This window comes from Dromaius novaehollandiae, chromosome 8 (genome assembly GCF_036370855.1).
Source record: "Dromaius novaehollandiae isolate bDroNov1 chromosome 8, bDroNov1.hap1, whole genome shotgun sequence".
Lineage (NCBI taxonomy): Eukaryota > Metazoa > Chordata > Aves > Casuariiformes > Dromaiidae > Dromaius > Dromaius novaehollandiae.
The window spans coordinates 20,482,270-20,509,952 of record NC_088105.1 but is presented as its reverse complement, the minus strand read 5'-3'; the positions used below and the strand labels follow the sequence as shown (position 1 = coordinate 20,509,952).

General features: G+C 37.8%; 2 protein-coding genes across 8 annotated transcripts in view; both read left to right on the top strand.

Annotated features, from left to right (window-relative positions):
- Positions 1-14,081, top strand: part of LOC112979801 (hornerin-like) — a 57,741-nt gene extending 43,660 nt beyond the window's left edge. Inside the window, exons 55-72 of the mRNA XM_064515856.1 lie at positions 325-366; positions 2,257-2,295; positions 2,910-2,954; positions 3,942-3,980; positions 4,277-4,315; positions 4,711-4,749; positions 5,106-5,144; positions 6,116-6,154; positions 6,544-6,582; positions 6,936-6,971; positions 7,721-7,750; positions 8,211-8,246; positions 8,729-8,767; positions 9,835-9,870; positions 10,906-10,944; positions 11,531-11,569; positions 12,302-12,331; positions 12,721-14,081. Coding sequence (XP_064371926.1) covers positions 325-366; positions 2,257-2,295; positions 2,910-2,954; positions 3,942-3,980; positions 4,277-4,315; positions 4,711-4,749; positions 5,106-5,144; positions 6,116-6,154; positions 6,544-6,582; positions 6,936-6,971; positions 7,721-7,750; positions 8,211-8,246; positions 8,729-8,767; positions 9,835-9,870; positions 10,906-10,944; positions 11,531-11,569; positions 12,302-12,331; positions 12,721-12,819 — 744 coding nt within the window. The 3' untranslated portion in view covers positions 12,820-14,081. The remainder of the gene's footprint in view (positions 1-324; positions 367-2,256; positions 2,296-2,909; positions 2,955-3,941; positions 3,981-4,276; positions 4,316-4,710; positions 4,750-5,105; positions 5,145-6,115; positions 6,155-6,543; positions 6,583-6,935; positions 6,972-7,720; positions 7,751-8,210; positions 8,247-8,728; positions 8,768-9,834; positions 9,871-10,905; positions 10,945-11,530; positions 11,570-12,301; positions 12,332-12,720) is intronic.
- Positions 14,082-14,718: 637 nt separating this feature from the next.
- Positions 14,719-27,683, top strand: part of SLC35A3 (solute carrier family 35 member A3) — a 28,062-nt gene continuing 15,097 nt past the window's right edge. For 3 of the 7 annotated variants that reach the window (XM_064515846.1, XM_064515845.1, XM_064515848.1), the window contains exons 1-3: positions 14,719-14,939; positions 18,301-18,553; positions 26,873-27,077. In XM_064515846.1, coding sequence (XP_064371916.1) covers positions 14,734-14,939; positions 18,301-18,553; positions 26,873-27,077 — 664 coding nt within the window. In that variant the 5' untranslated portion in view covers positions 14,719-14,733. Of the gene's footprint in view, positions 14,940-18,282; positions 18,554-19,730; positions 19,822-21,162; positions 21,181-26,872; positions 27,078-27,683 lie in introns of those variants that run through there. The other 4 variants (XM_064515847.1, XM_064515849.1, XM_026094272.2 and 1 more) reach the window with 4 other exon arrangements.

Here is a 27,683-nt window from a genome sequence, read left to right as displayed (position 1 = left end):
GTATTTGGTCAATCAATCTGTAATATGCCAAGGAGATTTCTGAACTTTGGGTAGTATTATTTATTTGTGTAGTATTATTATTTTCTAGGCAATAGGGCATGGGTGGATGCAGAATGATTCTTTGTGATTTACAGTCTTCTAGGCCAAAAAAGTCTATTGGCCATCTTGGGAAGTTAAGTAAAGTAAGTGAAGTGTAAGATAAGTTCAGACTGTGATATTTTTCCTTGAAAATGACATAGAAGAGCTGTTCTAATGTTTGATTTTGTTTTTAGTTTATGATCAAAAGCAGAGGCTATTTTATTTTTCCACTTTTTTTTTTAACAGGGTGGATCACCTACCTTAGCCAGAAGTGATTCCTCTGCAAATGTAAGCAGTTTTCATCAAATTCTTCAGGGTGTCCTGTGTTTGTTTTGTCAATATGATGGCTACAGAGGTTAAAAAGAGTCAGGATCTAATAGAAATCATACACTCTTGAAAATAACCTACCTTAGTTACAACTAAAATTACATACAGGAGATATGTGCAGAACTCACAGTTCCTCTTTCCATTTGAAAATAGTATTCATTCAAATGGAAGTCTGAATGAAGAATGTTCTTTGGCACAAACACAGGTTTGTGCCAACAGTATAAACACTTACCTTGATTGGTAATCAGTTCCATTGGCTTCCATGGAATTATGCCAAAATATCACCTAAGAATGTGGGTTCGTGTGTTTGTATTCTTCTCAGATCATTCACTTCTGAGTATTTCATAGATCAGTAATTTCATCATGTTAGCCGTCTCATATGGAAAAGAACTCTTTTGGAGGAGAGAGCTGTGCAAAGACCACTTGTGTTCATCATGTGGTAGGACATGCAGGAAATGTCAGTGGAGCTCTGTATATGTTGTATTAAAAGGAGAAAAAACACTTGGGTCTTTCTGTATCTAGCACTGAACTCTGTGGTGCTGTTATCAGACTGCTAGCTAGTATAAAACTGGCTTGGATACAGGTACATAAATGTACTATACAGAAATTAATATTATGTGACAAATAGGTCTGGCTGTGTGCTCTCTTTAGGAAGGAGGAACATGTATGTATCTATGATCAGGAAAATATCCTTCCTCATCTGTGTTATACATCCTTCATATTACTGATAAAATGGTAGGCTTTGTTTCATTTGGAGCTTCTCACTGGGACTGAGGTGTGTTTTTACTGACTTGGCCATCTTTGGGGCAGCAGTTCTGAATCAGGGATAATGTAGAAAGAGGATCTTTTGGAGGGAGACTGAGAGCTTTGTACCAGGGAACATAGTAGCCATTGTCTACATCAATGAGGAGTGCAAGCTGAGAGAAACAGATCTACAGAGTGAAACAGTCCACGCTAATGAACTGATGGCCACACTATGCACATTTTTTGGGTGGGGGGTGTACTTCTAATTTGGTCCCTTGGGCCAAGAGCCCATTTGCTACTGAAATATGTTGTGTGCTCCTGGAGAGCATCTTCCAATTTAGTTTTGTCTGAAGGGCCTCCAGTTCACTCGCTCTGAGATCACTCCATGATGCAAACCAAACTACAGTGAGTGGGGACAATCAGGAGATTTGTCTTGAAGGCATGCTCCTGATCTATACTGTAATGCTACAGTAGACGCACCCAGTGCCTCATCATGGGAAAATGGCTTTTGTGTACTGAATGTATATCTTAGTTGCTCCCCAACTACATGTTGTAGTCTACCTCAGAATGTTGTCTTTCAATTTCTTGTTTAGAGTACAATTGAAACACCTTCTTGCACAGTAAATGTTCTTTATGAGGGACACAATTCTGATAGACTCTTAACATTGCACACTAAATACAAAAGAGTTTAATTTCTTAATAAGCTTAGCAAATCTTGTGGAAATCCAGCAGTACTCAAAAGGTCAGAAGCAATATGAAGAATGCATATTCAAGGCTTTTTATGGGTATGTCATTCTTCAGTGAGTTCACTGATTTTAAACTGAAAGAAGTAAGCTACCTATCCTTCCATCAGACCCTTTGAAGTGAAAAAACTGGTTCATCCTTTTTTGAAAGAGCTCTGCAGGCAGCTGTTCTAGTGGACAGGTACACATGAATTTTTATGTGGATTAGCAAAATATGGAAGGATAGACTTTACATTTTGAGTGGAGCTTAAACCCAAGCAGAAAAATTAAAAATAAAAATGTATATACTACTGTCCTTCAAAAAGTCTTGATTTAATGTAGTTTTATTAGAGGGAAAAAAAGAACAATTTGTACTTTTTTCCAGGGTTCATCATCTTCTGGAGGCAGCCAGTACAATAGACAAGTAAGCAGTCATTCCAAAGGGAGAGGCAGCTTGCCTTTGGGAAATGATGGTTATTTACAAACTCAAATACTGTTGCTTTGATATAGGAACTTTGTTTAAGTTCCTATATCAAACTTTGTTAAGTTAAGGGGCAGAAACTCAGTAAATTCTTCTTCGAGTTTGTTACATCCTAGAAATGGTATGCAGTAGCTTTCTTAGCCACTAGTTAGTTGCCTTTATTTTTTGCGACATTTATGTAATGAAACTTACTCTAGAAATAAGTGTGGGAAACAATAAAAACGCAATGTTTTTGATTCCCAATTGCCTTGCTTCCATTAAGAAGGAAAACAATTCCAATCTCCCCTCTTTGAAGAGACCTCTTGTATGAGGTTTCAGTAAACTTGCCTGGTCTGTTTTGAGAGTCCAATTTGGTAACCAACCAATTTTTGCTAGCTTTGGCCCAGTATGAATCTTTCCACATAAAGAAATGCCCCTCTCCAGAAATGAGCAGAGAACTTGAAAGAATCCTGCTCATCCTACACGTCTTAAACCTTCCCAGTAAGGAAAGTCTTCTACTGTTGCTTAAAAGGAAACAGAAATGTTTAGTGAAATAACTGGGTCCTAATATTTTATAGGATTCACCCTCACCCTCGCCATCTGGCAGCCAGCAGAGTGGAGCGGTAAGCACTCCTCCTTCACATGTTCTCTGGGTCTCTGTCCAAGTGCTTGTTAGGACTGGCAACTGCTAGCCACCTGAACTGCATCGTGTCCTGCTGGCTGGCGTGGCAGATTGCAGTGTGAGATAAAAGTGCTCAAGCTAAGGCACGTGGGGAATGAGGGCATGGTTAAAGTGTTTCAGGACTATCACAAGTCCCAGCTGATGCTGTGGTGTGCTCTTGAATGTCAAACTCACAATTGCAAGCATGGTGACAGGGAAGAGGTGTGGGCCATGCTCACTGTCATCATCATCACATGGTGATTCACCAGAAATAGAGGATGTGTGTCATTGAAAAATGTAAAGCACAGAAACAAATCACGTCCAGGCAAAAAGAATGATTTCATGGATGTACATTTTGAAGCCATGCTGTTCGGCTTGATGAAAAAGAAACTTAGTTTAAGGTGAATACTACCTTGTTTTATTCCATATCATTTTCAGGAGGAAGTGATATTGGTGGAGAGATAAAATTTTAAACAATATGTATCTGTTTTTCCCCAAAAATATATCATCAAATGAACACTTGTCTGATAGGCATAGGGGCATGTGCTAGTTTGTGCAAAAAGTTGTTTGTTGTTGTTAATCTCTGAGAGAAAGTTGGGGAGTGTGAAGAGGCAAGGAAGAGAATTCAACTTCTATGCTGGTCTTTCCAAAGAGATGGTGGTTTCCTTATTATATCTGCAGAGTAAAGGGGAAAAAAATGCCTTCAGGAGTACTGTATCATCTTTACTATACCTATCAAGGGAAACAAGCACTCTTAAAATACAAGAGAAAAAGTTTCAATATGGATTGGCAGCTCAGGTATTTCTCCAGGTTATCTGATAAGGTCTGGACTCTAGTTTTTAATCTGTTTTGACTCATTTTTCTCTCTTGCTCCCATTGCTAGGAGACTTGTGTTTTGATTTTGGGAGATCCTATGGCAGATAATTAATTTCTTTGATGTCTTTTGCAGGGTTCCTATTCCTCTGGAGCTAGCCAGTATGGAGAACGGGTAAGCTTTTACTTTTAATATTTTTATATGATATGCTTGTTTTACCAGTATTTGACTGTTATCAAGTAAAGGATTATCCAGATAGCTACCTCAGTTTAATACTCCAAGAAACTTTATATTGATCCATTCTCTGTTGTAGCTTTGTGAATTCAAGGAAGACAAAAATACAGAATTTATTCTGCAAAGTTTACAAACAAAACAATAAAATAACAAAATACAGATGTCTTTGCCTCTCATAGCTAGGAATTAAAGATACATCATGAAACAGTAATATCTGATTTTCAATATCTTTCCAGGGATCATCATCTTACGGAGGCAGCAGTTACAGTGGACAGGTAAGCATTAATAGTCCCTGCTTTTGTAATTTTGCCCTATGCGTATCTTGTATCTTACTCATTGTCTGCCAGCTGTCTACCTTAACCTTATTTATCTTAAACTAAAATCTTCTCAGTAGATCTTTCTCTATGGCATTATGTTGCTACCTGTTTAAACAAATACAGTCCTCATCTGAACTTGTTTTAAGACTAAGAAACACGGTATGAAATACATGATTGTCTCAGTTGGCTGCCGATGTTTGCAGGACTAGGTCATAAATGTGCTTGAGAGTGAATACAGTTCTCTGGAGTATTTCTGAAATAAATTACTATGTCTCCATCATGTTGACCAACATTTTTAAAAGCCCATGAAATAGGTGTAAAGAAGACTTTATTTATTTTTTGTCATTGTTCAGGGTTCACCCTTTTCAGGAGGAAGCCAGCATGGTGGGCAGGTGAGAATTCTTCTTTTGTAGTGTTTATGATTTCATCTAAGAGAATTAATAGTTCTCTACTCCATGTAAAAGAGTGTTTTAAGTAGACTGATTTTACATGTTCTATTTTATTTGCTACAAGGTATATAGTAATTATAAATGTATGTGATATGAAACCACAGAAGAATTTTTAGGAGATGTAACTTCTGATGCATCATGGTAAACACAAATGAGACTCACATGCCTTTTAGTGCAGTCTGGTCCTGCCCATTCATAGTTTTGCAATGAAAGAAATTAGGTACCTCTCCTTCAAATGAACCATTGTTTAAGAAGTCTCATGGAATGGATATAGAGGATATTTAATTCTTTTTCTTCAGGGTTCACATTTCTCAGGAGGCAGCGAGTATGGTGGACAGGTGAGAATCTCTTGCTGTGTAATCTTTATCCAACGCACACTTTTTACCCCAAAACTTGATACTTTTATATTGACTGCAAAAAGTAATATTTTGAATAAACTTTATTTAATGTGGTTTTAGGTGTATCGTGGTCTAAAGGTATATGATTTGAAGCAGTACAAAACTATTAATGGCCAGTACTTCTTTTGTATCACAGTAAATACAGTTCTAGCTTTGTTTTCCCCTCTGTCCAGCTCTGCTAATTCTGGGCCCATTTTTGTTTCTGCTACTGTTATGGTCTCTTAACTCTGACAGTAAGGAGTGGCTGGAGGCAGATCACATTCCTCTTCTGCCTCAACCTATGGAATACCTTCCTTCCCTCAGCAAAGTGCAAGAGCAGAGCTAGTATCAGAGAGCAAGGTGTCTCAGGAAGGGAATGGGTTGTATTGGGATAGAGAGTCCTCTACCAAAGAGAGGTAGGCAGAAGGAGGAGGGAAGGTCCCCAAAGGGAAGGGGGAGAAAGTCAGGAATTGATAAGGGAAGGTGTTCCATGCCCTTCTGAAACGGAAGATGGAGATGGTGATGTTGCTTTGCGGTATAGCCTTTAGTCCTGGGTGAAGTCCCCAGCAGACTGGTCCTTGGTCTCTGAAAACATTTATCATCAGATTTATTGGAGAGGGAATTAGAGGAGAAAGAGATTTTAAGTCCCAGCAGAGTCTCCCGAAACACAACTATGTGTAGAATCCTAATAACTCATGATCACTCCTTGATAGCAGTGTCGTGGAAGATTCATATGGTATGGTCCATCCCTAATTTACATATAACACGTAAAGGAATGTGATAAGCCCAGGAAAGTGTTCATCTTTCTGTAATCCTTCATTGTACAAACGAAGAAGAAAATCGTCTTTCTTTCCAAAAAAAAAAAAAAAAAAAAAAAAAAAAACCCTTAAAGAAGCCTTTTGGTAGAGAACTAATTGATACCTTTATTTCAGGGTCCCTATTTCTCAGGTGGCAGCCATTATGGAGGACAGGTGAGAATTGTTTTTTCATTTATGGGGTTTACTTTTCTGGTTCACCTTTCTCTCTTGTTCTATTTTGTGCTAAATAGGGTACTTGATAAAGGAGTGGCTTAAAGTCAGAATAGTCAGAATAGATGAATGTAAGACCCTCTGCTGTGTCAGAGCACAGGCAAAAGTAAAACATAGGAGGCTGCTGTGAGCACCAAATGTAATTTAAACTTTACTGTTTAAATGTGATTTAAACTTTACTGTTCTATTTAAACAGTAGCCACTTTAAAGGCTACTAGATTTTAAAATGCTCACAAGTGAAGTGTTCATGTTCCTGTGGCATCTAAATCCATGGAAGACAAAGAAAAGCATGTTTTCCTGCAACTGAAATAAATGCTTTCTCATTCCTTTAGGGTGTGGCTTCTTCAGAAAGCAACCAGTATAGTAGACAGGTAAAATCTCTCCCTTCATAGAATATGTGGTTTTGGTACACAATACTTAAAGAAAACTGACTCTTCTGCACTTTTTGCAAAAAGGAACATTCTAAGAAAGAATAGTTTTAAGCAGAAGTGTGTGAAGATTGGTAAATATGCATCAGTCTGGTTTGTCAGATTATGATATAAGTGAGTGCTACAGGAGCCTGCATGACTGCCTTGGAAATGCTTCCTTAAACTGGCCCTGGATCCAAGAAGCACATTTTTGAGGTTATGTTAAACAGAAGCAGGTTGAAAGACTAAGGACAACAGAGAAGAAGGGAGAATGTTACTCAGTAACACAGAAATAAATAGTTTCTATTTTTTTACAGGGCTTTCCTTCAGGAGGAAGCCAATCTGGTGGACAGGTATGCTTTTCTTTTCCCACAGCATTCAGTTATTGCAAGTATCAGTTACTCTCAATTTACCTTGAATATTTTTCCTTCACAAAAACTGTTTTCCTTCATCACTATCCTTCTTGCCCAAAGTCTCAGCAGCGCATTGTTTTCTTTTTCCATGTCATTCAGAGATCCCTGAGGCCAGAGTAGCCATCTGTCTGGATGGCAGTTGTATTTGAGCTTCTGTACTGCCTTGGTGCTAAATATTTTTCCTCTTACCCATCCCATGCAGATTGAATGTGAAAAGTGAGGCATCAAATGGTGAGCTGCTGGCCACCTCTCAGGTAGTTGCCTCAGAGTAGAAATCACCTGGTAGTCCACCACTGGAAGTCCTTTCTAGTGTTTTCCATAACAACTGTAGCATGAAAGAATACCACGTGTAGTCCAGGTGTTCCAGCTCCTTAAAAAAAAGAAATTACATGTTCTATAGTACTACTCAGAACTTTTTACACTGTTTTGGTGTGTAGGGCTTTTACCATAAGTTTAAATGAGAAATTAGAAGACTGTATTTAAACATTAGATCAGTAGTTGCACACCTATCCTGGAAGGAGGGTGAAGGGAGAAAGAGACTATTTTCTAGATGGAGTTTGATGAATCTATGAGCAAGATTTTATGGTCTGTTTTCTTGCAATAGCGAGGTTTGAGTTTGATTTGCTAATCCAAATGCCTCTTCTAGTCATGCACTCTCTAGAAAATCAGTTTGATTTTGTGTTATACAGGGTGGATGTCTGTGTCCTGGTGGAAGTTCAGTAAGTATTCTTTGCCGACTGTATATTTTTCATAGTATGTGTAATTGGAAAATTCCCAAGCAACTACATTCCTTGAATTAATTCTTTCTGTGCAATTATATACATAATAAAAGTTGTTTCACATTGTGCTGAAATGGGAAATTTTGAACCTAATTTACTTTTGAGGAGGGTTCAGTTAACTGTTGTCTCAATATAGCCATAATTGCTTAGATGATGTCTTCTCTCAGATTATGAAATCAAGCAAAAAATGCATGCCATTAATATACCACTGAACATCATAAGTGCTGGAAACAACATATAAATTATTAGATAACTTCTCTTTACAAGCAAACAATGTGAATTGGTAATCAGTGCAAATGACTTGATTAATGCTGTAGATCAAGATGTTCTCTTATGTTTGTCCTCTACATGAGAATGAATTTTATAAAAAGTAACTATTCCTATTTCTTGTTTAATACAGGGCTCTCCTGCAGGAAGCAGCTACTATGGTGGACAGGTAAGCAATATTTCTTCAACATTTACACTGATAAGTTTCTCTGGGATGAACTTGGCTCCATTGCCATATTCACACAGAAGCCATTAAGTATTGAGTTTAGTTTAGTCAAAGAGATAGTCACAGTTGATCTGCAGAGTATATTTGTTTTTTTACTGAATCAGTCTCTTCACACTTCTGTCATATCTTTTTATAAAGTATCTGTTGAATTCACTAGAGACAAGATTTTACTTTGCAGTTTTGTAAGTCTGCTTAACTGGAAATAACATGTAAGAAAAGTTCACAGGATTCATCTTGTTGCATAAACTGCTAAATGTGGTCTCCGATAAGTAGCCATTTTCCTTTGCATTAATAACTGTGTAAGAGTCTTCCAGTTAATTGATGTCATGAATGTTGTTCGAATTAGGTCCAGGGTTTTTTGGTGCTAGGTGGTACTTAAAAAAAAAAGATTTACAAAAGTTGTGGGTTTCACATTCTTTTTACAGGGTTCATCTCATTCTGGAAGCAGTCAGTACGGTGGGCAGGTAAGCAACTCTTCTTCATTTTTAAGCTCTTCTTCCTACATGCAATTTATTAAATGACAAATATGATGCAATGGGTTTACTACCAATCAGTTTTTTCAGAGAGTCATTTAACTCTCAATAAATATCTGCAAATGGTCAATATTTCTGAGTAACTGAAAGGGAACAGCATCATCAAACTTCATTTAAAGAAACTGCATAGATCACAGTTTCAGTTGTTTTACTTTAGAATGCCTCTTAACTCAAGTGATAATTTAATCAGCCATTTTTGTGTTTCAGTTTCACACCACTGTAACACTAGTTCAAAGCCTCTTTTCTGTGTCATTTTTCAATTATATTGAAATTATTCCATTAATAGAAAGGCATGTTTGTGTTGGTTTAGATTAAGTTGTTGGAAATTTGGTGCAAAACAAATCAATGGATATTGTTTTGAAAATATAAATTTTGGTGTTTTACCCACAGTAATACTTCTTTTCTCCTCTTCAGCTGCAATACTAGTCTCTTACTGTAACCAACTCCCTACATACCCTTTTTAAGAACATCATCTTCCTTGGTAGACTTGGTGGTTTGTCACTGGTAGCGAAAGCTTATTAGTCCAGACAGCTAAAAGATGTAATGGATAGCTATTTAATAAGGGGGGAGGAACATATTTTTCTTAATGTCTCACTCTGCTATACTGAAAAAACAATTCAATTTCTTTTTACTTCCTAGGCAAGCATTTGAGTTGCAGTGTCACTCTATTAAGCAGAGCATTTCTTATATCATGGAGAAGAGAAGGATATAAATAACACAGTCTTTATATGATTCAAAACAAATCACATTCTTCCTAAAGAAAATTTGGAATAATGAAGAAAAAAAAATACGATACTCTATAAATGCATGTTTCACCTAGCAGAAAATAACAAATAAAATAGAGATTTTGATTTTGTCTTGAACAGAACCATAATTAAAAAAGACATTTTATATACATATATTTATGTCAGAGAATGGACTTAGCAGGTGCTTTGTGACAGTTGGCCAAATAAAGATGTCTTACATTTAAATAATAGGTGTTTATTTTCTATTTTCAGGGCTCATCTTCTGGAGGCCAACCACATGGTAAACCAGTAAGTAAAAACTTTTCATACTGACCTTTATTTTTTTTTTCTTATAAGCCTGAAGAAAAATTATATCTGGTTAGTTATGGACCAGACATTTTTCTATGAATCACTTTACTTACGGTAAATATATATGAGTGTTAGATGATTTACTTATCTGGGATAATCTCAGCAAATGTAAACACAATCTTTATTCTCACTCAGTTGCATAGTTTTGAGCCAGGATTTTACTCGGTAACTGAACTTCTCATCATTCTCTGATTAGTTCTAGTAATCATGGAAGAGAATACAGGACCTTTATTTTTTGTAAGAGACTTTTTGTGAACAGGTGCTTCTGTTTTAATCCATAGTAATCTCACACTTTGTATTCAGGGTTCACTTTTCAACTATTTTAAATGCATCTCATTCCACCTGTTGATTAAAGAGTTGGTAAAAATTGTTACATTGTCATATACTTGAATCATAAATGTGATACTCTTTGTGTAATGTATTTGATGGCATTCTTAAGGAGTCTTTGCTTGCAAAGATTTCCTATTGGCAATACCATTCAAGAAAGAAGAGCAGCTTTGCCAAAAAAACTGAACAAGAGTCTTGTAGAATATTTAATTTTTCAGCATCCACTTTTATTTTCAGGTAAGTGCCTTATTAAAGCTTTCCTCAAGTAGGGCTGTAGAGTAAAAGACTATTGTAATGTTTACCTTTTTTTCTGAGCTAGCTGTAGACTGATTCCAAGCAAATTAATGTTTCACTGGACCTTGTTATGTTTTCCTTTCTATATATTAAACACATTATTACTACAAAACAGCTCTTTTTCTGGAGAACTACTAATTAAATTCTCCTTGACTAATATACATCATTCAAAAGAACACCTGTAACAGAAATATGTTAAATATTCTTATTTTCAGATAAGTTTTTCCCTGGGATTTTGAGGTGACTGGACAAAATAGTGTTCATTCTCCTGTGGTCCTTTATTCCAGATAGCAAGAATATACTTAAGTACAAATGGGCTTAGAGCCAAAGAAGGATATTAATCTTTTTTTTCAGGGTTCATCTTCCTCAGGAGGCAGACACCAAGGAAAGCCAGTAAGCATATTCTTCAAAATATTTTCCTTTCAGTATTCCACAACCACATTGGAAATGTGGATACTGGTATTTAAAATAGGTAACAGTAATGAGGGCAAGATTTTAAATTACTTTACAATGATATATGTCTCAGAAAACTGGCCAATAAATTAAAATGGAATATTGTCTTCAAGCCTGAAGATGAGGATGAGGCAGTCTTCATTCTTCCTAATAACAAAGTTTCGACATACTCTGTTACTTAGTCATTGATGCTCATTCTATTAAGGATGATGTATTTAAATATTAGGATAACTAATCAGAAGCTGTATCAGTTTTTAAATTTTGTAGTTCAGTTAGAATGATAGGCTGTTTCAAAAATCCTCTGTCACTGTTCATGGAGTAAAGAGGACACAGCTGTGCTTATTTGAGACCATTCACTTAAACAGAGGAAAAAAAAGTGCAAGAAAAAAGTTAAAATGAAAGTCAGTGTCAGAACTACCAATATTCAGGGCATGTTCAAGAGTACTGTGTGCTTGTCAAATGTTATTCATTAGGATACTCATTAGGATCTTACAACAAAAGTAAATGGTTTTAAATTATTTTACAGGGGTCTTCTACTTCAGGAAACCCTTATTCTGGTAAACAGGTAAGAACACTTTCGTCATCGCATTGTTGTCTGTCTTAGTAAACAAAGAACTTGGATGATCAATAGAGCAATTTATGGGTGATTATGTCTGAAGAGACCATTGTGTATTAATTCATTTTGTATTGGAGCATATTTAAAGAAACAGCTGTGGAAAATCTGGCCTCAGCCTGAGGAAACAGTTTCAATATTGGCTCCCCCATTACATAAAGAAAAACCCTTATTTTAAGCCTGAATCTCTTACTTAACATTCCAGTTACTGGCCTCGTTACATTTTGCTGTCCTCTATTTTCAAATTCCTGTTTCCCATGTAGATTTTTGTAGGCTCTGCTCAGTTAATCCTTCACTTTCTTTTTGATAAGCTAGATTTTTGTGTCTTTCGCTAGCAGGTGTCTTTATGCTTTTTTGCATTGTTTTTCTTTCAGTACTCCTCAATTTTTAACATTCTCTTTCAGCTATAGGTATGAAAACCATATGCAATATGGTAATGGAATGAGAGAAAAAAAAATAGACCTTTGCCCTTTCATCAATTTTAGCAGAATTTTTCAGATGTAAGATAGAATAAACAGTGTAGAACGACAACTACTTACTTCATCTACATAAAGCTGTTAGCTTAAACAACCTAAAACCATTCTGTTGGTTAGGCTATTAAAACTTTATTGATCACAGACAAAACTGTGTTCAAAACCATTGTGTGGGAACACTTCTAGATTTATTTTTTTGTTTTGTTTGCAGAATTCATCTCCCTCAGGGGGCAGCCAAGTGGTAAGTACTTCTTGTTTCTACTGGTTTCTCTCTACAGACTGTAGAAAACTGAAAGTATTGTTTACGCAGTGAGGTATCAGACTAAATTCCTGTATCTCAGTAAATATTTGAGAATACATGTACAACATAATAAACAGGAATAGTTTCAACAAAAATGAGGAAAAGTAGGACCACATAAGTGCTTTATAGTTTTGATCCTGTCTATCATTTGAAAACTGAACACCTGTTGGTTATGCATGCTTAAGGTGTGGCACATGGTCTTGTAACAAAGTGTCTACATAATACATAAGGCTAATAAGAGATTTCTCTGAAACTGTCTATGCTTTAATAATAGTCATGAATGGAATTATTTTGAATTGGGTTTATCAAAGTGTTCTCTGTTTTCATAGAGCTCTGCTGGGAAACACTCCAGTCCTGGAGTCCTGCTGCTATTGAGTGCTTTGAGTGCCTTTGCTGCCTCTGCTGCTATCTCAAAGTGGTCTATATGAACTTCTGAAGATGTACCTGGCATCCTAGACATTGATTATACTCTGTAATATTAGATTAACTACTTGTTGTAAGAAAAAAAATTAAGTCAAATTGGCATATGTTATTTGGCTGTTATGTTGTATGTCTGTTTAATATGCAATGCCTCTGATTAGTTTACCTTTAGTTTTAGTAATTAGTAGATGTCATTAGTTTTATCAGCGTTTTAGACATCATTTTAACAGAGCATATTGTGCCCTACCGATATGATTTTTTTTTTATTTCCAACTAGGAATGTGATGAATACTCAATTGAAATTTGATTTGTTGCTTAGAAAATATTTGGTTACTAACCAAAAGGAGGGGTAAGGGGGATCAAACAAATTGCTCTGTATGCAAACCGAGCACTGTCACTGGTCATCATCACATAAAATGAAGCTAATTACAATTTCTGGTAATCAACCCTTCATGGGACAGAAGAAGAGAGGCTAAGATAATATCCGAGTGCTGTTTTAGTGTGTTGTAGTTAAATTCAAGTTCAATATGGAGGTTGCAAAGCAGAACAAATATTTCATGGCTCTGAAACTTGGGGGGGGGGGGGGGGGGGGATGTTAAACTTCATCCACTGGAGAAATCAAACAGCCTAGAGCAAAGAAATATTAAACTCTGTTCAAACCAACTGCAAATGCCTGGAGTTCTGTAGAGCAGCACAGAAGGCAGCGTAGTGCAGATTAGGCTGATAGCCTATAAAGTGCTGGAAAACAACATTTTCACTGGGAATTAATGGAAATTTAATTAAGTTCATAAAACTGATAAAATCCTGAGATTGGCCCCTTTTCTCAAGTATTTTGTCTAACCTGTGATACCTGATGTATCTGCAAGTTTAATTTCAAGAATGATGATACCTGATGTATCTGCAAGTTTAATTTCAAGAATGATGCTGAAATCTACACAGCAGTACAGTAAATGGGGTCACAGAAAACCATGGCCAATCTTTGGGTTCAAAAGCAGTTCCACATTTTGCAGCACATTCTTTTGGAACTGGTCGAGTGGTCTTATCTTTGTGTAGTGACCAGTGCACTGGCATGTAGTTCATAGTAGTGTGTTCATTGTATTAATGATAATACATGTTATATAGTATTACCCCTAATACAACTACTGTAACAGTTTTAACTGCATGGTAGGCTAGTGTTTGATGTTAACAAAGGGTATTCTTCAAAAACATACTTCTAATTAATGTTTTGTTGAACATGTGCCTAGTATTAAAATTATATTTGTTACTTGTCTCCGGATGTTTACAGTTATAATTAGTGAAATCCATGCTACTACTTTCAACGGGGCCAGGATTTCACCCATTTGTCCTCTGCTCCACAGGACGCGCTGTGCCTTGTGAACAAATAGTAAATCCACCTAAATATCTCAAGCCTTAATTCAAGTTCTGCCCACATAAAATGTTAAAAATCTGGGGGGCAGTTTGCTCCTTAGTGTACTAAGGTACACCGTGAGGGTTCTCGTTGAGGTTCTGTATCTCAACTGCAGTTCGCACAGCCCTTCTTTAATAAATTTATCGTGTCATGCACTGTAGAAATACCCGTATAAAAAGATTAGTTTCAATGAAACGAGTGATTTTGTTTCGTAAGAGAAGGAAAGGGGGCAAGTGTCGAAGTGGCGGTGCGTGGCGGGCCCCGCGCGCAGCCCCTCCGCGCCCCCCAACGGTCGCAACGGCCGCGGGGGCGGCCCCAGCGGGAGCGTCAACGCTGCAGGCAGCAGAAGGCGCCGGTGCGAATAACTTTTTATTTGAAAAAGGGAGTTAGATCCCTTTCCCTCCTTCCGCCCCGGCTCTCCCCTTCAGCCGCAACGATTGGCCCCGCAGCCCCTTTCCTCCGCAGGGGGAGGCCCCGCGGCTCCCGCAGCGCTGGCGCTGCCCCGCTGTTCCCCATGGCGCCGCCCCCGCCCGCTCGGGGGGCCGCGGCGGGCGTGCTGCGCGCCGCGGCCCTGGGAACGGAACGGGCGGGGCTACGGCTGCAGCCGGAGCTTTTGCGGGACGGGACCGCGGCACCCGGAAACACCGGGTGGCTGAGGCGAGCCGAGCCGAGCCGAACCGGCGGCGAGGGGCGAGCTGGGCCGCGGCCCAGGCCCTGCAGGTGGGAGGCCTGGGCTGGGGCCGGGCGCGGCGGAGCCCCGCCGGGGCTGCCCGGGGCGAGCGGCGCCGGGGCAGGGGGAGGGGGCCTTTGGTATGGGAGGGGAGGCGGTGTGTGGCTGGGGGTGTGTGGGAAGCGGGTCTGTGGCAGCGGGGGGTGGGGGCTGAGAGGACTGGAGAGGGGGTCTTGGGTGAGGGGAAGAGGGGGACTGACGGGGCGCTGAGAGAAATGTCCGCAAATGGAGCGGTCTGGGGAGGGCGGCGGCGGTGGAGTTGCTGTGGGGGAAGCAACAGAAGTGGGGAAGGGAGGGGATGAGATCAGGTTAACGGCTGCATCGTTGCTAGTAGTTGTAGCTCACCTTCTGGGTGCCCCTGAGGTGTGGGTGCTGGCGGGTGCTCTGCTCAGAAGGCACTCACTGCAGTTGGTACAATGCTGTATGCGAAATGATCAGAAACGGACACCTTTTAAGTGTCTCTGTAGCACCACAATTCCATACTCAGCTTTGTAAATTAGGAAGACAGTAGGAGGCAAAAGCTTACAGGTTAAGTCAGAAAACCAAAAAATGCAGAGGTAATGAACATAGTAAGATAAAATAATGCATATTATGGAATAAACTGGAAGGTAGAAGATAAGTGCCAAAAGATACCTCAAGTTGTATCATGTTTTAGTGAATCCTACAAGCCATTTTGTAAATCAAAATGAGGAAGACTTGGAAACCAAGGAGAAGACTGAGATTGTTTTCTGCAGTGACGGGGATGTTTTATTTGAGACATAAGCTCCCCACTATTGTACTCACCAGTTTTAGATGTTGCTCGTGTTCTTTATCTGTCGTGCTGGCCTCTATATAGGAGGGCTGGGATCTGAGAAAACCGTCACTTTTCAAAGAACAAACGTGCAGGCAGAAAAAGTGGGGGTTAAAATAAATATTGTTTGACATCCTGGCAGACTACTTTTTCCCAAACCTGTAGTGCTGCCTTTCCCCATAGGCACTGCAGGTGACTGATTGGGGCATACGTGGGCCCAGTGGATCTGACCTCTTCAGTCCTTCTGTCCTGTGTTACTACACAGGACCTACTCCACAAAAACTGTCTCTGTAGAGACTCTAGCTCCGTGACACAGGCCTGTCTTTTATAAAAGAACAAGCAACATCAAATTTCTTTAAAAGCTGCAGGGTGAGTTTGAAGCGGATAGTAGCTGTGGAGAAACTGGTTTACCTTTTCCTTTGAAAAACTGTAGCTCGTGGTTGCTTTGTATATTCTTAGATGTAGTGAGGACCCATGATAAAAATTACAATTCTGAGAGAGAAGGATCCATGGGTTAAGGAAACCTGATGTTCTGGTTTGTAGAGGTAGAATGTGTGCTGAAAGGGCAGGTTTTGGAAAAGGCTGTTATGATAGTAAGTAGACAAACTTGCTTTATTGAAAGCAACTTATTGTTAGGACAAGTTCTGTGTTCTTAACCATTAGTCCCGAAGGGTGCCTTATACTGCTGTTCGTAATGATAGGCACAAGGCTGGGGTCATCTTAACCAGGTTCCTAGAGGAATCAAATCACATGTATCTGCTTAAAAGTTTCAAATTTGGCAATGTTAGGCAGGGGCAACACACCCTTGATCTTTGGGACAGGCTTGCTAAATATAGTTATTCCTCTCTTAATATTCTTGAATTATTTGCAAGCTGGGCTTATTCTTCATCTGATACTTGAGTTCAGGCCCGTATGCATGCTGCTTGTGTAGACCGAGTGCCTTCACAGGAGCTCAGGAGGCTGCACAGCTGGATTATGTCAATAGAGGGTATCTCTGAAGGGGAGAAGGGGCTCTTAAAACATCTTTCTCTCTTAAGATCCAGCCTAAGAATGAATGTAAGATGGTTAGGAGGTTTGGGTTTTTTCTTATTTGGGTTTTTCTTATTTGAAATTTTGAACTTTCTTGTCTTATATTCAGACCCCTTCAGTATATTGTTTAGATGTCTGATTTTATTTGTAACTGCTAGGTTTCTGCGAAAGCGTCTACAGGCTTATTTATCTTCACTGTAGTATCTAGTTTGTATTATTCTACTCAAACTAGGTCACTGTGATTGAGCGTGGCTGTGCTGCCTCAAGCATGCAGACTCGATTAGTAATTCATAAATTCTGTTAGTGTGAACTGTAGCTGAACCACAGCTGTATTCAATGTTCAATCTTTCACCACCTTAACTCAAGCTGCATCAGTGCCTTGGTACATCTGCTGGAGTTGCATTAGGGCAGTGCCTCGTTTTATACTCAGCCTGGTACCGTACTCATGTGTGTGCTTGTGGAGGGGTGGAAACTTGAACTAAAACTGAGAACTGAATGACGTTTTGCTCCTGGAGTCTAAACGTGGCCACTAGGATCTTTCTGTACTGTGATCTATACAATGAACACAGTGTATGTACTGTTTGAAAAGAGAGAGGCAGTGAGGCAGGTTGTATCAAATTTCTATGTTGGCAGGCAGAGTTTGGCTCAATGACTGTTGTGTCAATATAAAACTATTGCACTACTGTACACACACAGGAAGTCTGCATCCTGTAAGAAGTACTGATGTTAGATTTAGTTCAGTAGGGCCTGAGTTGCCTGAACACTGGAGGTTTATATTCAGTAGGTGACTCTTTAACACTCATCAAACCAAACCAAAAACCATCAGTCAAAGAAATCTTATTTTGGGGTTGTTAGTTTTGATATAAAGGATAAAGTAAAAAAAAAAAATAGTCACAGGGAACTTTAAATGTCACATTTAAGATTTGCAATTTCCAACTTTTCCTATCCTATGTGTAGATTAGAACTGTGAGACCATTTTTAAATAGATTTTTTTCAAACAAAATTCTTTCCACAAAAAAAAGATGCTTTGTGAGATCATCAAAAAACCCAGTATAAGTGTCTGCTTTTTGCTAGGTTTTCTGTAAACATGTAAGAAAACCTTACCTGAGTCCCAAGCAACTTATAGCGTTGTCTGGAATTGGACATGAGTTAATATGTAATTGCATTCCATTTATTAGTCTTGGCAATGTTGGAATTTCCCGATTGAATGATATGCCAGCGAATCACTGATAAAGCCTCCACTGAACTTGGCAAAGACCTAGGTTTTTGGAGCAAAGTTGAGAAGAAATCATTGGTTGATCTTTAGCAGTTGCAGTTCAAAGTGTAACTGTTCTGTGTATAAATGCTAAAATGTATCAGCATAATTTTGAAAAGGGCAAGATAGGGTTGTGTTTAGGGAACTAAATAGCTGTGTTGGAGCAAGGTCCATCGATCTTTCTACTGTGTTGTGCTTGATATCCTTGTTGTGAAAGTATTACTCTGAATGTAGTGATGTTTTTGATCTTTCTCACCAGTTAAGAATTTTTTTTTAGTATAAATGGAGAAATTGGAAATACTGCCTCAACAAAACCTTCACTTGAAAATAAAACTTTAATTGTTCAGTTTCTGCTAGAAGAGAAAGGAAAAACTTTGCTACAGGATTTGCTTTTAATAACACTTCTGAAGAAGAATATAAGCACTGAGAAAAAAACCATAGCTTCTTTTTACATAGTGTACTTAATATGCATTGTAAAGTATCCAGCAAGGAGAATGACTAACAGACTGAAGAACAAAAGAAAGAGCAAGGTAAGTTTTAAAATGATGAAGTGACTTGCAGTGATTTATATGAAAATTAAATTGTCATGTATTTGGGGAGGGACAGTTGAGAAGGATAACTTATGGGAGGGAATGGGGAGAAATGTGTGTCAAATGTGAGGTAGGTGGAACACATTGATAGAGATATTTTAAAATGAGAAGGAGAATTCCTGAGATTATTACAAATATTTACAACATTATTATGGTATTTATAAAGATTTTACATAGACAGGAAAGATTACATGTGTTGGTAGGAAGGAAGGAAGAGTAAGGGAAATGCATTGTTGAGTGACAGAGGTCTGAATTTGACACTTAAAAAAATCTAGTATGTATGTAAAATCCTGTTGAGGAACTAATTCAGCAGCACTTACTAGATCCTGAAAAGTCTACGCATTCTCATCAACCAGCTGGGATATTAATTCCCATACATAAACTATGTCGTTGCATTAGATACTACTTTTAGGTATAAAGAAGACTGTATTGACTCCAATAGCTTTTGAAAAAAGATTTAGGGGATAGAACTTCCCTCTGAGAAATGTAGTTGCCTCACAAGTAGTGTGTTATTTGTATGTTATCCAGCACAGGGAAAAGCAATGCCTATGCTGCACTGTAGAAGGAAGAGACTTACAGAAGTAGGCTCTTCAAGTTCAGTGAGATAGCTCTTACTCCACCTTTCTTGTCCACTTTTCCTCCTTGTTGCCAGCTTCTTATTATATTTGTCTAAGTATAGCATCAGCACTAGGCACATACCTGTTCTGAGAAACATGAGAAAACAAATCTGTTTCTTTAATCTGCTGTCTTGCTTTCAAGGAGAATACCCAGGAAGTGTGTCTACACCTGTTCCACTGGAATAAATTAGCATATTCGACTTTTCGCATTTTTTTTTTTTCTTTGCATAAGGTAGACTTGATCAGTGCTTGTTCTGTGGCAGATCTCAGACACAACTTGGCATACTGGCACCTAGAACTTAATAAACTATGCCTTTGGGGTTTTTTTTCTTTCTTTCTTTCTTTCAAGAGCCTGATTGTCTAATTCTCTTTAGCTTTATATTTTAACTAATGTGCAAGTGCCCTTTGTTTGGTTAAGCGTTTTTATCCTCTTTAATAGCAGAATGAAATAGCAGCCAGCAATAGCAATAAGACCTATAACTCAACTTTTTATTCTGAAGGACCATCAGCAGTGAGAATGTTTCACAGCTGAGCTGGGAGGAATGCAGCTCAAGTAATGCCATTGCTTTGAAGATTGGAAGCATAATAATAGTTAGTAATTTTTTAAAATTTAACTTTGCTTGTGGGAGGGGAGGGAGGAGTAATGGAATAGTTGCCAGTAGAAGTTATTTTCGTGTCAAATCTTTCTGCAAATCAGTGGAAAATTATACAAGCATTAACTCCATAGCATGTGGAAGGGCTTTATTTCACCATTTTCTATTACTTTGCATGCTTTTGCTCTTAGTACAGTGCATCCCTAGGCCACATTCTGGGAAGGCTTTTGCTTTCCTGCCTGTGCAGAATCCTAGGTTCTGCCAGTGAGGTGTAAATTGCAGGATGGGAGCTTGAAACAGCGGTATGTTTTACCTTCCCTCTTTCATGAATTCCTCTTGTTCAGTCTATATGGGCATGTTCTAAAGATGTATCAGTGATAACTGTTAAACACACTTTGATTTGTAGACAGCATGAGAAGAGATGTACGGAAAACTATTTTACATGAGTTTTAAATTGAATCTTACTCTGAGAAGTGCTAGGTTACCTGTAAATAATAGTCCCTAAGTTCACTTTAATGCAGCCTATCATATCTTTTTGTTACCTCATAGATAAAATACAAATGAACAGCAGGCACGGCTTTTACTGTGGATTGTGCCATCAGATCTGTGAATTTAATCAGCTCTTTTGTGCTCTTTTATATGACTTACTGGAATTCATTATTAATTAATTTTTTTTTTGTTTTATCTACTTCTCTGGTTAATGTATAGATCTTTTGTTGATGGTGAACGCTGAATTCTTTTTTCAGGTTTTCTTTTATGCATTTAAGGTGTGTTTCTCAAATTGGTGATGGCATCTCTTGGGAAGTTTCAGAAACTTAAGGAAAATGAAATTTAATTAACTTAAAAGTGAGTCAGCTGCACTGACTGTAAGAAAAAGTTTCTGTTAATTCAGGTTGTATTAATGAAATAGAAGGCAGAATAGTGGATAATTTGAGATAATGAATGAACTTTGCATGATTGATGCAGAAGAAATGCAGAGTCAAATGCATGAAATTTGGATAATTTATGCATGAACTATAACCTAACTTTTTATTATAAAATAATGTGTGAAAATGTAAGGCACCCTAACCTTAAAATATTTTGCTGAGTCTAAAAGATGCTGATCAGCTGAGATGCTTTGTGTTAGACAAAGTTGAACCTCACAGTCGTATGCTCACTTTATCGCAATATATTTGTATCTGCATTGTGGGAAAAGGTAGGAGTGCCTGGACCTGTGTGGTTGCTCTCTGCTCTTTAGTTCTTGCAGGATGGTGTTATGCTGTGCTTGCTGAAAGGATCTCCATGATGAGCAGCATAACTCCAGCCTCCTTTGGAAAATGTCAGAAGACTCTCTAGTCTCTCAGTTCTGACTGAAGAGGTATTTCATTTTAAAATAGGAGCTTATTCATATTTCCTGCCAGAGGTCTTTTTTAGTGTTTTGGATATCTCAAACTAAGGTAATTTTGTCAGATCTTATAAGACCTCCTACAAGTTCAAATATAGAATAAACTCATAACCAAAAGCTTAATTTTGCACCAGATTCTGTTACTGGATATATAGGAGCTGAGAGGATCAGTAGTCCTATAATAGTCATATATGTATATAGTGAAAAGTCCTATAATCTTGTTGTTATTGCTCATGTCAAAAATCTTGTTAATATTAGCAAATTTTGTTCAAGAACAGAGAGAATAAAATACACACAGTATATTTACTGCCTGTTAAGGCAGAGTGATTATGTTCTCTTGGCCTGAGTTAATACATATGAAAACATTAGAATTTACCAGTATTTCAGGAAGGAGAATGTAGGAATGGTATAAAAATAAAACATAAAATATTGAATTAGCCTGTTGTGGAGAAGTTGCTAAAGGAGATTAAAATCTGTAGGTCAAAAATTAATTCCTTCTGTCTGAATGAATTTTATGAAATGGAAATATGTGATTTTTCCACTTCAGAAAATCTGCTTCCTTTTGAAAGATATTTTTCAAACTTTGCACAACATGCTACTTTATCAGCTGAAACTATTGCTTCCTGTATATATTTTTCCCTGTTTCCTGATGCGGTAAAACCTTTACCAAATTCTTTTCCCTTATGCTTGCAAGGAGAACAGTACTTTATGATAGTATCTGTGTTTTATCCACTGATGTTAACGGAAGTAGAATGTTACATGTGTGTAAATACCATCTCGGCTTAGTGCATATTGACTTTCTGTATAGGCTTGCTCTTAACCTCTTCCTCTGCCTTCCGTATTACTGGCTGTTGCTGTTATTTTGTGTGTGTCTACATGGTATACTGAGTAACTAGGCAGAAGCAGGCTTTCTTTTTTCTTTTTCTTTTTCTTTCTTTTTAAAACCTAGGGTAATAAGATGAGAGTAATGAGCCAGGTAGAGCCACTGTATTAATGCGACTACTCCGAGTTTTTGAATTTGTCTTATTTGTGTATCTCTGCTTAGCACTGCATTGTGTGGCACAGATATATTCTGCAGAGTACTGAGTAGTCTGTCCAAAGGCCAGTAAGAAATCTAAGCCTGGATGTGATCTTGTGCCCAAGAAATACGACAGGAACTTTCATTTTCAATATTGATTTAAGACAGTGGAAGTGTGGGCAGTAACTGAAGGTTAGTTCATTTAGTGGACGGCTGCACAATCTGTTGCAAGGGGTGTAGCAGGAACTTGTGGCTAGAAGAATGACTACACCTCTGCTGATGCAGCTGATAACTCAGCTGTTGAAAGTTCTGTACTTGGCTGCTTTGCTGGGTCCAGCCCCAGTCTGCACTGAGTTTTAAGAAGTGATGTGCAGCTATTTTGCAGGAGGGGAAGAGACGGGGAAGCTGATAAGGTATTGCGTGTGCTTTGCAGAGGGTGGTATTTGACTGAGATATGCAAGTTTCCCAACTATGTGGTTCCTGCTTGATGAACCAGCTAGTTCTGAGTACAGCATGAAACCTGAAGCACCTGTTCTCTACAAGCCCGTCTTGCTGATGAGACAGCTTTTAATGAATGTTCTTACTTCAGCTATTAAACTTGACATTGGGAGTCCGTTTTGTGTGAATTTTGGAAACTGAATCTGCTTTAGTGAATTCTGGTAAAGAAATGCAGTGTTCTGCTACTGGCAGCTTTTAGAGTCACATTGTGTGACTTCAAAACCACTTGATGAATAGGAGATGGATTTGTGATTAGTCTGTGGAAGCAAGATTAAATTGATAGTGTTACTGTGAAAAAGTTCCTCTCTTTTTTTGGAATCGTAGTTAGGATTGCTAATGAAGACATGACTACAGTTCAAGATAGTGCTGTGGTATGTGTTCCTTATAGCTTTGCTGGTGGGATATTTTTTAATAAAACTGTTGTCTGTTGATATGTTTTGATGCTGAATACTTTGATACTTGCTCATCCTAAATAAGCTGTTAGTGATACATGTTTAAAATTACATTTTAAGCTGCTTAGTAAATAGACGCTTGTATTATATGAACATTATTTTCTGATATTGTGAGCTATTTTGAAGGTTAAGAAATGGCTGTCTGAGAACTATGAAGGTTTGTAAAAACCCTTTGCCACTTTACAGGTTTGCTGAATGCAGATGTGGGTCAGAGTTCAGCAGAGATGTGCATTCCCATTATTTGCATTTTGTTCAGAAGCATTTTGAAAATTGAAAAATTAAGAGTTAAAAACTTCATTATCTATAAGTGTGTTTTTATAACATTGTGTTGTTCATCTTAACGATATATTGCAATTTGTGTAGCCAGATTGTCGGTTCTCGATACCAAAAAACTTAGGTAGATGGGAAAGGTGGAAGGAATTGTTTGAGCAAGTTGGCTCATATAAATATGCATTTTGCAATAGTGGTCTTCTCCAGTAGCATAGGCATGCCTTTTTTATGAAGTTCACTTCTGTCTTTTCTCTCTGAAGATCTTTTTTTGCTTTCTCTTTTTCTCCCTCGGTCTTCTCTGTGCTGTTGGTATTCCTCCAGGGGGTACAATCTCTGACTTTCTCATCGTCTGACGAAATTTCTCTTCGTCTCCTGAGGGGAACCATTCTTTTCTTCTGTTTCTGCCCCTTGTTCTCAGCTAGAGCAAACCTACCCTTCAGAAACATTTCTGCTTGACAAACTGATCTTCTCCTCCATTTTGTTCTTGGGGATATATAATTCTGCAGTTATCATCATGTAATAGGTTATTCCACCAGAACCTGTTCTTTGACAAATGTTAGCAAATCTTGAGTTTTGTCTGCAGTTTTCTTCTCCTTCATGTCTTTAAACCTCTGATTTATGCCATCCTCTGCAGTTGCATATTTAGTATTCAATTCATTTACTCTGTGAATTAAATGAGAGCATACTTCATACAAAAATATTTTCTAAGGTTCCTTAAAAGAATCCTTGTGTGTTTCTGCATCCAGGCAGCTTTTTCTCCTTTGCCAATAGACTTTTAAAAAAAGTCTTTGCAGCCATATGATTCTTGCTGTAAACAAGTTTATTGTGTAGGATACAAATATATGGTTCATATTTTTGTGTCTGCCTGTGATTCAAAGTTAGTTGCAGGTTACTGCAACATCTCTTAAGTATGCATGTTATATAGGGATTCAGCTGACTTCATATACTTGACTGGAGAAAATCTATCAAAGCTTAGAAACAAGATAAATTCAGGTCAAAAATATTTGAATAATATGGCTCTCCAATCTCTGAGGGGAGGGGGGAAAAGCAATAACAGTAGATATGAAATACTTCTTGAGCTGGAGAAATGCACACAATGAAAAACAGCTTCAAACGCAAATATTTAGCAGTATCAGCTTGTTGTTCAGGTGTATGCACAAAGCTAGATAGTTCGGAGTAAAGATTTGTGCAGCTGTAGGTGTGCAGCATACATAAGGACAGCTCTGGCTTGACTTGCCACTATTTTTCTTTTACTTGAAAACACGTTTGTTAACTTTTAGTTATTGATTTGCTTTTACTTTGACGTTATAAAACATTGCTTTGTTATTGAATATTTGGGCAGCGAAGGCAGTCATTATTAATTTTGCTTTGGTAGCATTAATTTCTGTGCATATGGGACTTCTTCATACTTAATGGGAAGAATAGCAGAAAATGAAATACTATTCTGAATACCAGCAATATGTTTTTGGATTTCCTTGTAATATATTGTGCTTCTAAAATTGCTTTCTGTGTTATTCTTCTGTGCAAAGTTAGTTAATAAATTGGCGGCCAAGGTAAAGAAAGCCACGTCAACTTTATGAAAGTTCCTGGTAGAAATGATGGTGATACAGCTTTATTAGTGTAAGGTGTGTGGTGCAGTCAGTGCATTGAGGCATTGCTCTTGCTAATCTATATGTACAGATAAGGTTTTATATTCTACATACATATGTCATTCAGTGGCATTGAGTAGTTAGTGTTAGTTTTTCTCTGTGCTATTTCTGCTATTTGCTATTGTCTGTTCTCATTTTATATAACAGACAAGTCTGGGCATACAGGGATGAGTTTCAAGACACAGTTTAATACCTTCAGTAAGGATCATCTGGATTATCTTTGAGATGCACTATTCCTAGGGTTCAGCATGTGCTTTACTTAAAACACATAGAATAGTCCTGATAACTTTACTGGGACAAGTTAGACTTGATGCTATCCACATCCATAAGTATAGTCAGAAAACTCAAGACATTCAAAAACTTCTGAAGCTGAGATCCAGTGGACTATCTTGCCAGTTATAATTGCTCTGTAATTGATAAATTAGAAAGTAACTTATGTGGCATTCACACATACAGCGGGAAAACTTATGTTTCATTAAGGTGTCTGGTCTGGGGTTGTTAATTTTGATTTGTATTTGTAACTAGTAATTGAAAAAATGATTTTAAAATGCATATTAGTTATGATTCTAACTAAAATTAAAGATCTTCACTCTCTCTGTACTCTTTGTTAGTCCTCTGTAGTAAGTTAGTGCTTAAATTGTTGGCGAAAGGCAAGTAAAATCTACTTTGTGAAAGTTCCTGGTAGAGGGAATACTTTGCAGCTTTACTGGTGTAAGGTTTGTGGTGTACTCTGTGCAGTCTGAGAAGGCAGGTGCAGATCCCTATACTCTGCCTGAGTAGAATAAGCAGCCGGACAGGACCAGTGCTGTCACCCCTGCTGCCACTCTAGCCCTTGTCTTCCTTCCCCACAAGTCTATGTTTCCTTCAGCTTCAGATACAACTCTCGTTTTCACTTAAAGCAGCCCAACCCTTACCATCTCTGATGCTGGCACTATGCCATCTAGCAAGGCAGCAACTGCAACCTGAAAAACTTTGGAGAGGCAGAAGAAGGAGAAGATATCCTCGGACCAGAGAGAGTTCCTTGCAGCAGCGATGGTGGGCGTTGTGCACTACCACAGTGTGGGCCTTTCTCACTTTGAAGATACTTTGAGCCTTCACTTATGTAGAGAAATCCATGATTGGTTGAACTCGCATGATTTCTTAATGTGAAACCAAACTGGTTTCACAAAATTGGAAAGCTAATTATCAATTAGTATTCTTATTTGACTTTTTTATTATACATATATTTCACTTAATTTCTTCTAATAATTATCACTTGTCCCATTATTATAATATGGTTCCACATTTGTAGTGATATCAAAAAACAATTTTAAAGTGTTAATTTTTTAATATAAGATTGTTTGTTGTTCTTACCAAATCTTTGAGCATAAAAATAAGTGATTCATAACCAGTATGTTGCAATTCTGACTGTTGAATGGAATGTTTCTCTTCTGCTTATTTTAAGTATGAAAGTGTCTATTTGTTCCCCTCTGGATTCAGCTTTACAATATTTCTGTCAGTACACTGTGTGAAAATATAGACCATTGTTGCATCTTTTTCATATAATAAGGATTACTCTTCCAAAGATTAAAAATAAAAAAGGCAAATTGTCTTGTTACATATGACCTACTAATTTAATTTGTTAGTAATTTGTTTTGAAGTAGTAAATATTTACTCTTTTGGTATTCGTTTTGCTTTGCTGGCTGAGTTCCCTAGATAACTTTTTTAATATGCTGATTCTTAGTGGAAATGTCTGTCACACTCTTAAGTGTGTGTTTGGGTTTTTTGTTCTGTTTCAGGAAAGCAAAAATCAAGAAATGTCTACCAACTTAAAATACCTTTCCTTGGGCATCCTGGTTTTTCAGACCACAAGTTTAGTCTTGACCATGCGTTATTCTCGGACACTGAAAGAAGAAGGACCTCGCTACTTGTCCTCCACCGCAGTAGTTATTGCTGAACTTCTGAAGATTCTGACCTGTGTTCTATTGGTCTACAAAGACAGTAGTACGTGTCATATTTTGCACCAAGTAGTTTTCCTAATTGATAGTTTGTATTGTAGAGGCAACTGCAAAACATACATTTGAGTACAAGAATTTCACAACACATTTCCCTTCTCATTTAGGAAATAGTCTTGGGAAGACTCTAATCACACTTCACTTCTCAGCACACTACGTAACATGTATATTTGCTGACTAAGTGGGTGTGGGTGCTGAGGAATGCAAGAATAAATTCCTGCTAACAGCTTTGAAATTGGTGTTTGCTCAGGCATTTTATGAAATTCCCAAGTAGCAATAGGAAAAAATGGAAATCTTTAAGTGTGTCCAAAGCATGAATGACGATGTGAAAGCCTACAATGAGCAGAGTCGTGTGGATGAGGAAGAGAAGCAATTTCATTACTACAGACAGCAGCACAATTTTAAGCTCTGAAAAAGTTATATTCAGATTTACTATAGTTCTTTTTTTGTACGTTTTATACTGAATTTTCCAGTTCTTTGACATATGTATTTGGTGTTCAGCACTTTAAAAAATCATTGTATATACTTAATTGTTGATAATTCCATAGGCAATTAAATATGCATGTTCAGATGAGACTGCAGATAAAGTTGAGGG